Genomic DNA, 9,711 nt, shown 5'->3' on the forward strand with positions numbered 1-9,711 from the left:
CTTTGTATCCCCAATACCAAACACAACAATAACAACCGACACTCGCCGCTTTGTGACAGTGACGTCACCACGGCGCCAGTGCCAGGCTAGGTACACTTTGTCATTCTCGCTTTGTGTTTAATATCACGCTCGCGTAACTCTTTTCTCATGGCCATTCCCACACTCCCCGTCTCTCTCCATCTCCCACACGCTCCCCCCCCTCTCTCTACATCTCCCACACGCTCCCCCCTCTCTCTCTACATCTCCCACGCGCCCCCCCCCTCTCTCTACATCTCCCACACGCTCCCCCCTCTCTCTACATCTCCCACACGCTCCCCCCTCTCTCTCCATCTCCCACACGCTCCCCCCTCTCTCTCTACATCTCCCACACGCCCCCCCCCTCTCCATTTCCCACACGCTCCCCTCTCTCTCTCTACATCTCCCACGCGCTCCCCCCTCTCTCTACATCTCCCACACGCCCCCCCCCCTCTCCATTTCCCACACGCTCCCCCCCTCTCTCTCTCCCTCTCCCACGCTCCCCCCCCCCTCTCCATTTCCCACACGCTCCCCTCTCTCTCTCTACATCTCCCACGCTCCCCCCTCTCTCTCTACATCTCCCACGCGCCCCCCCCCCCTCTCCATTTCCCACACGCTCCCCCCTCTCTCTACATCTCCCACACGCTCCCCCCTCTCTCTACATCTCCCACACGCTCCCCCCTCTCTCTACATCTCCCACACGCTCCCCCCTCTCTCTACATCTCCCACACGCTCCCCCCTCTCTCTCTACATCTCCCACGCTCTCTCCCTCTCTCTCCACCTCCCACGGGATACTCACAGATTGGATCCTCCATCCTGAGCTCTCGGTTGAGTCGGATGCTGGCTGGGATGGTCATGTCCACCAGCTCGCTCATGCTCTGCAACACAGACAACGGATCACTTGCAACGCCCACGCTCGCTCCATCTCCCACACACTCGCTCGCTCCATCTCCCACACGCTCGCTCCATCTCCCACACGCTCGCTCCATCTCCCACACGCTCGCTCCATCTCCCACACGCTCGCTCCATCTCCCACACGCTCGCTCCATCTCCCACACGCTCGCTCCATCATCCCCACGCTCGCTCCATCTCCCCCACGCTCGCTCCATCTCCCCCACCCCCGCTCGCTCCATCTCCCCCACACTCGCTCGCTCAATCTCCCCCACACTCGCTCGCTCAATCTCCCCCACACTCGCTCGCTCAATCTCCCCCACACTCGCTCAATCTCCCCCACACTCGCTCAATCTCCCCCACACTCGCTCGCCATCTCCCCCACACTCGCTCGCTCCATCTCCCCCACACTCGCTCGCTCCATCTCCCCCACACTCGCTCGCTCCATCTCCCCCACACTCGCTCGCTCCATCTCCCCCACACTCGCTCGCTCCATCTCCCCCACACTCGCTCGCTCCATCTCCCCCACACTCGCTCGCTCCATCTCCCCCACACTCGCTCGCTCCATCTCCCCCACACTCGCTCGCTCCATCTCCCCCACACTCGCTCGCTCCATCTCCCCCACACTCGCTCGCTCCATCTCCCCCACACTCGCTCGCTCCATCTCCCCACACTCGCTCGCTCCATCTCCCCCACACTCGCTCGCTCCATCTCCCCCACACTCGCTCGCTCCATCTCCCCCACACTCGCTCGCTCCATCTCCCCCCACGCTCGCTCCATCTCCCCCACACTCGCCCCATCTCCCCCACACTCGCTCCATCTCCCCCACACTCGCTCCATCTCCCCCACACTCGCTCCATCTCCCCCACACTCGCTCCATCTCGCCCACACTCGCTCCATCTCGCCCACACTCGCTCCATCTCGCCCACACTCGCTCCATCTCGCCCACACTCGCTCCATCTCGCCCACACTCGCTCCATCTCCCGCACACTCGCTCCATCTCCCGCACACTCGCTCCATCTCCCGCACACTCGCTCCATCTCCCGCACACTCGCTCCATCTCCCCCACACTCGCTCGCTCCATCTCCCCCAAACTCGCTCCATCTCCCCCAAACTCGCTCCATCTCCCCCACACTCGCTCCATCTCCCCCACACTCGCTCCATCTCCCACACACTCGCTCCATCTCCCCCACACTCGCTCCATCTCCCACACGCTCGCTCCATCTCCCCCAAACTCGCTCCATCTCCCCCACACTCGCTCCATCTCCCACACGCTCGCTCCATCTCCCACACGCTCGCTCCATCTCCCACACGCTCGCTCCATCTCCCACACACGCTCGCTCCATCTCCCACACACTCGCTCCATCTCCCCCACACTCGCTCCATCTCCCACACACGCTCGCTCCATCTCCCACACGCTCGCTCCATCTCCCACACGCTCGCTCCATCTCCCACACACGCTCGCTCCATCTCCCACACACGCTCGCTCCATCTCACACACACACTCGCTCCATCTCCCACACACTCGCTCCATCTCCCACACACGCTCGCTCCATCTCCCACACACGCTCGCTCCATCTCCCACACACACTCGCTCCATCTCCCACACACGCTCGCTCCATCTCCCACACACGCTCGCTCCATCTCCCACACACACTCGCTCCATCTCCCACACACGCTCGCTCCATCTCCCACAAACACACTCGCTCCATCTCCCACACACGCTCGCTCCATCTCCCCACACACTCGCTCCATCTCCCACACACGCTCGCTCCATCTCCCCCACACTCCCTCCATCTCCCACACACGCTCGCTCCATCCCACACTCCCTCCATCTCCCACACACGCTCGCTCCATCTCCCACACACTCGCTCCATCTCCCCCACACTCGCTCCATCTCCCCCACACTCGCTCCATCTCCCCCACACTCGCTCACGCCATCTCCGCCACAGTGCTGAAGCGATTTTGGGTTTCGCCGAAAGCCAAACAATGAGCCACAGGTTGTGACCGGCAGAGTCCAGCATGACACTACAACAACAACAACAACAACCGTCATATGCCGCTCTGTGACGGTGGCGTCACCACGGCGCTTGTGCCAGGCTAGGTGCACTTGTGGGAAGGCTCGCCGCTGGCTGGAGGTCACGGGACAAACCCAGGGGTTACGGGTTGACCGACATCATTGGCAGATGCGTACAGCCCGCGTTCCGAATATTCGCGTTGCTACATCAATGAGCGTGAGCGTCGCTTCTCCGGCCTCGGTGCCACCACCGTCAACAGCGCAATCCACCCAGAATCCACCACCAACCTAACACAGTCGCCGCTTATCGCCGCTTTAAATTTAAATCCATAATCGGCGACGTTTCGGGCAATCGGCCCTTCTACATGGCCCTATGCGTAAAGAGCTGCATTGGGGCCGAATTCGTTTTCTCCGAATCACCGCGCCATCCACGTCGAACTCCCTGCCCCCCTTTCAGTAATCACTCCCCCCCCCCCTCGCCGCCACCTCGTTAACTCCCTCCCCTACGTGTTTGCTGCTACCCCCCCCCCCCCCACACAACCCACCGTGTCTCATTGTGCCCCCCACAAACGTCTTTGCCGCCCCCCCCCCTCGCTCTACCCCACCGACTCGCACGCACCCACTCTGCCCCCCCTACTAAATCTGCCCCCCCCACCACCTCTATACCCCATTATCCCCTTGGCTCCCACCACTGCCCCCCCCTCCCCGCCTCCAACTCCCTTGGAGACCCCCATTAACTAACCACCGCTTTTCTCCCTTCTGCTCCTCCTCTACGTGCTCAATTGCCCGCAACTTTCATCCGTGCACCCCCCATTGTTGTCCTAACCGTTCTCTTACCGACAGTACCCCCTGTCCACCCCCTCTGCCCCCCCCCCAAGCCAGCCAGCCGCCACCCCCCACTCTCACCTGTAGCCCCAACGTAGCCAGCATCTCTCGCCTCTCCTCGGGCCCCGGGCCAATGTGCCTCTCCGAGAAGTCGTCGTGTCGCGGGAGGAGGCGGTCGAGCCCTCGGCCCGAGCCGGCCCCCGCGCTCGAGTGCAGCCTCGCGCGGGGGGCAGCAGTCTGGCCGGGCCCCCCACCGGGAGCCGATGGTCCCGTGCGCTCAGCGGCGCCGGGCCCCGCCGCGGACGTGGAGGCGAGGGCTCTGGGAGGAGCACGCCGCGCCACGGATGCCCCGAGGGCACACCTGCATCGTACTACCAGCGCCGCTCTCAGCATGGCTGGAAGGGAGCGTGGAGATGAGGGGGAGGAGAGGAGGGTTGGTGCTCACTTTTTTGGACAGGGTCCGGGGGGGGCTGACTTTTGGCGAGAGGGCTGACTAGCAGGGTAAGGAGGAGTAGAGGATGGGGGCTCAGTGAGGAGCCACGTGTGTGGCGGCGGCAGGCAGGCAGGGTGGCCAGGGGGGGGGGGGGGAGGTAATTTGGGGTTAGACGAGGAGGTGCCAAGAAGGATGGGACAAGTACCGTGCCTCCCGACACCGGCAACGCCACTCGCTGGTCGGACGCGTGGGATTTGAGAGCGGCTGCCGGATCGGAGCCGCGGTTTTAAACGCGAGCGGTGGGCGTCACGGGGAGCGCAGTGACACGGGGAGAGCCAATTGGAGCTGGGGGAGAGAGCTAGAGGTGGGGAATAGAAGCAAGAGGATCGTCGTCTGTGGAGCACACCCTCCACGTCACTCCCGTTCCTCCCTCCCTCCACCGGCCCATCGACACCCTCATCCATCAATCACGCCTCGCTCAGCTCACCACGACATAATCACCCCACACAACCACCTACCACCTCTGGCTCACTCGGTGTCGTCAAAACATCGTCCCTCACTATCACCCCCCCTCCTCCTCCTCATGAGCTGCTGCTGTTGCTATGTTCGTGCAACGTGACTGAAGTCAAGACACTCAGTCCACACACTCGGGCTGAACGATGAATCGATTTCAAATCGAAATCGCAATTTGAAACAATGCGATTAGCAAATCGCAAAGGCTGCGATTTTTTGCGATTTGAAAAGTCCCATTACTTTCCTATTAGAATTTTTTTTTATTACAACTTTCTTGATTGAACTTAACAATTGTTCTATGTTTGAGTGTTCTATTTCAAATTAAAACATTTTAATAAATACATGTTGGAAGCAATTACTATATTTAAGTTCTCATCCTTGCATTAGAATATATAGAGCAGTTCATATGTTGGTGGTATCATGTGGTAATGCTCCATCACATGTTTTAAATCTATTACACAGTGAATATTGAACTGAAGCTTGACTTTAAACAATTGAATCGGAAATCAAATCGCAATATATGTTAGAAAAATCGCAGTGAGATAGTTACCCCAAATCGTTGATCCCTACCACACACCCAGTGTCGGATTATCCGAGTAGCTACTACATATGTAGCAGCTACCTATGTAGTAGCTACATATGTAGAAGCCACTACATATGTAGCTACGGGCCCCGCACTTTCAAGGACCCCGCGCTAAATGCATTCAAGCTATCAGTTCCGGTTCAGTGATTCTGCACTTGCTCTATTACTATAGTACTATACCGCCTTCAACTTTTATGAAAGACTGGATGTTGAAGGTTAGCGATTTGTCGTATTATCTGGCTGTATAGCAAATGAAAAAACACAATTACTTTACTATGCAAGTAGAAAAACGTGTGTTTAAATATTGACGTGCTTTTACTTTATTTAGGGCCCCTTTATAGCATATGCTACAGGCCCCACACTAGCTTAATCCGTCACTCCTCGTGCCATCACCCACCAGACACTACAACCTCAATCACGCGTATCGGTCCCTCCACATACAAAATAAAAGTACTGTTTGTTTAAAGCACAAAAACACATCCCTTCATCTACCCGGTCTTTGGACCAATTTCGACTTACATTGCATCATCAACGGAGTGAGACTCGCTTGCGTCAATGCTAACAAACTGCCCAGATGTCCGTTAGGAACGGGTGCTCGTTCAACCTTAAACTATTTAACACGCATTTTTTTTACCCATTAAACTAAAACTTTAGTTCTGTGTGGTCTTGTTGTTATCCTTCCTAACTAAAGTCGAGAGCTTTTCTGCTGTATTTGTCTCCGTCTGTTTGATCGTCTGTCACGTGCGAGAGAGAGAGAGAGGAGGGGGGGTCACGATAACCCCCGTCAAGATAATGCAATGCAAATGTGAGCAGAACGCTTTTGGGACTTCGCGCCGAGTGAAGGCCGGGCTTTGGTGCTTCTTGAAAAATGCAACATTTGATTGGATAGCGTTATTGAACACGCGCCTACCGCATGGGGGTTTTCTGTTTGAAATAGATTCGGTGATCGTTTCAGCGGAGGGTATTTATTTATCCCGCTGTCACATCTGGAGGTGGAGCGCCCAGTTGCTACCTCACTGCAGTGCGGTAGAATTCAACGCAAAGTAGTCCGGCCAGGGCGACTGATGGTGCAGCACTCACTGATGCACTCCAATCACTCGCTCACTCCAACACAAAGTAGTCCGGCCAGAGCGACTGATGGTGCAGCACTCACTGATGCACTCCAATCACTCGCTCACTCCAACACAAAGTAGTCCGGCAGGGCGACTGATGGTGCAGTGCTCACTGATGCACTCCAATCACTCGCTCACTCCAACACAAAGTAGTCCGGCAGGGCGACTGATGGTGCAGCACTGCCTGATGCACTCCAATCACTCGCTCACTCCAACACAAAGTAGTCCGGCCAGGACGACTGATGGTGCAGCGCTCACTGATGCACTCCAATCACTCGCTCACTACAACGCAAAGTAGTCCGGTCAGGGCGACTGATGGTGCAGCGCTCACTGATGCACTCCAATCACTCGCTCACTCCAACACAAAGTAGTCCGGCAGGGCGACTGATGGTGCAGCACTGCCTGATGCACTCCAATCACTCGCTCACTCCAACACAAAGTAGTCCGGCCAGGACGACTGATGGTGCAGCGCTCACTGATGCACTCCAATCACTCGCTCACTACAACACAAAGTAGTCCGGTCAGGGCGACTGATGGTGCAGCGCTCACTGATGCACTCCAATCACTCGCTCACTACAACACAAAGTAGTCCGGCCAGGGAGACTGATGGTGCTGCGCTCACTGATGCACTCCAATCACTCGCTCACTCCAACACAAAGTAGTCCGGCCAGGGAGACTGATGGTGCTGCGCTCACTGATGCACTCCAATGACTCGCTCACTCCAACACAAAGTAGTCCGGTCAGGGCGACTGATGGTGCAGCACTCACTGATGCACTCCAATCACTCGCTCACTACAACACAAAGTAGTCCGGCCAGGGAGACTGATGGTGCTGCGCTCACTGATGCACTCCAATCACTCGCTCACTCCAACACAAAGTAGTCCGGCCAGGGAGACTGATGGTGCTGCGCTCACTGATGCACTCCAATCACTCGCTCACTCCAACACAAAGTAGTCCGGTCAGGGCGACTGATGGTGCAGCACTCACTGATGCACTCCAATCACTCGCTCACTACAACACAAAGTAGTCCGGTCAGGGCGACTGATGGTGCAGCGCTCACTGATGCACTCCAATCACTCGCTCACTCCAACACAAAGTAGTCCGGCCAGGGAGACTGATGGTGCTGCGCTCACTGATGCACTCCAATCACTCGCTCACTCCAACACAAAGTAGTCCGGCCAGGGAGACTGATGGTGCTGCGCTCACTGATGCACTCCAATCACTCGCTCACTCCAACACAAAGTAGTCCGGCCAGGGAGACTGATGGTGCTGCGCTCACTGATGCACTCCAATCACTCGCTCACTCCAACACAAAGTAGTCCGGCCAGGACGACTGATGGTGCAGCACTCACTGATGCACTCCAATCACTCCCTCACTACAACACAAAGTAGTCCGGGCAGGGCGACTGATGGTGCAGCACTCACTGATGCACTCCAATCACTCGCTCACTCCAACACAAAGTAGTCCGGCCAGGACGACTGATGGTGCAGCACTCACTGATGCACTCCAATCACTCGCTCACTCCAACACAAAGTAGTCCGGCCAGGGAGACTGATGGTGCAGCACTCACTGATGCACTCCAATCACTCGCTCACTCCAACACAAAGTAGTCCGGCCAGGACGACTGATGGTGCAGCACTCACTGATGCACTCCAATCACTCGCTCACTCCAACACAAAGTAGTCCGGCAGGGCGACTGATGGTGCAGCACTCACTGATGCACTCCAATCACTCGCTCACTCCAACACAAAGTAGTCCCGGCCAGGGCGACTGATGGTGCAGCACTCACTGATGCACTCCAATCACTCGCTCACTCCAACACAAAGTAGTCCGGCCAGGGAGACTGATGGTGCTGCGCTCACTGATGCACTCCAATCACTCGCTCACTCCAACACAAAGTAGTCCGGCCAGGGAGACTGATGGTGCTGCGCTCACTGATGCACTCCAATCACTCGCTCACTCCAACACAAAGTAGTCCGGCCAGGACGACTGATGGTGCAGCACTCACTGATGCACTCCAATCACTCCCTCACTACAACACAAAGTAGTCCGGGCAGGGCGACTGATGGTGCAGCACTCACTGATGCACTCCAATCACTCGCTCACTCCAACACAAAGTAGTCCGGCCAGGACGACTGATGGTGCAGCACTCACTGATGCACTCCAATCACTCGCTCACTCCAACACAAAGTAGTCCGGCCAGGGAGACTGATGGTGCAGCACTCACTGATGCACTCCAATCACTCGCTCACTCCAACACAAAGTAGTCCGGCCAGGACGACTGATGGTGCAGCACTCACTGATGCACTCCAATCACTCGCTCACTCCAACACAAAGTAGTCCGGCAGGGCGACTGATGGTGCAGCACTCACTGATGCACTCCAATCACTCGCTCACTCCAACACAAAGTAGTCCCGGCCAGGGCGACTGATGGTGCAGCACTCACTGATGCACTCCAATCACTCGCTCACTCCAACGCAAAGTAGTCCGGCCAGGGGGACTGATGGTGCAGCGCTCACTGATGCACTCCAATCACTCGCTCACTCCAACGCAAAGTAGTCCGGCCAGGGGGACTGATGGTGCAGCACTCACTGATGCACTCCAATCACTCGCTCACTCCAACACAAAGTAGTCCGGTCAGGGCGACTGATGGTGCAGCACTCACTGATGCACTCCAATCACTCGCTCACTCCAACACAAAGTAGTCCGGCCAGGACGACTGATGGTGCAGTGCTCACTGATGCACTCCAATCACTCGCTCACTCCAACACAAAGTAGTCCCGGCCAGAGCGACTGATGGTGCAGCACTCACTGATGTACTCCAATCACTCCCTCACTCACCAGCGGCCAGTTGCATCCCTGCCACTCTTCTATCGCTACTAGCATTGTGTACGTTCCCCTGAACTTCACTCATTGATTCCTCCACGTTGAGGATTCGGTTGACCATACCCTGACTGCATTAAATTAAACTACTTATTTTTAAAATGTATTTTACCAGGTAAGGCCCCACTGAGCCATATAGTTCGTGTTCAGAAGTGACCTGGCCACAAATGGTTGCCTCGACGACGTGGCTTATCACGTGGGCATTTATAAGAGCCACATACTCGAAACGCGTGATGTTGATTCTAAACGTGGAGCCACAGAGAGATCAAGGGGGAAGCGCTTCGTGAAATTGCTCCGAGGTGGAACCGACACGTGGCACAGATACGGTCTGGTCCCGGCGTGTCGCAGCCGCTCTCCCTCTGCACGGGATTCATCGATTCGCTGCTCGATACGCGGACTCTCGTGGCACGCAGGTCGGGCGCGGGCGTTACGTTCGTG

The 9,711-nt window shown here is 56.9% G+C and overlaps 1 protein-coding gene across 1 annotated transcript in view; it reads right to left on the bottom strand.

The window, feature by feature from the left end:
- Positions 1-4,368, bottom strand: part of GLDC (glycine decarboxylase) — a 42,633-nt gene extending 38,265 nt beyond the window's left edge. The window contains exons 1-2 of the mRNA XM_061562794.1: positions 3,830-4,368; positions 815-893 (exon numbers count right to left, since the gene is read on the bottom strand). Coding sequence (XP_061418778.1) covers positions 815-893; positions 3,830-4,141 — 391 coding nt within the window. The 5' untranslated portion in view covers positions 4,142-4,368. The remainder of the gene's footprint in view (positions 1-814; positions 894-3,829) is intronic.
- Positions 4,369-9,711: the final 5,343 nt, after the last annotated feature.

Source organism: Lethenteron reissneri, chromosome 4 (genome assembly GCF_015708825.2).
Source record: "Lethenteron reissneri isolate LAM-NWPU_2019-01 chromosome 4, ASM1570882v1, whole genome shotgun sequence".
In the NCBI taxonomy this organism is placed as follows: Eukaryota; Metazoa; Chordata; class Hyperoartia; order Petromyzontiformes; family Petromyzontidae; genus Lethenteron; species Lethenteron reissneri.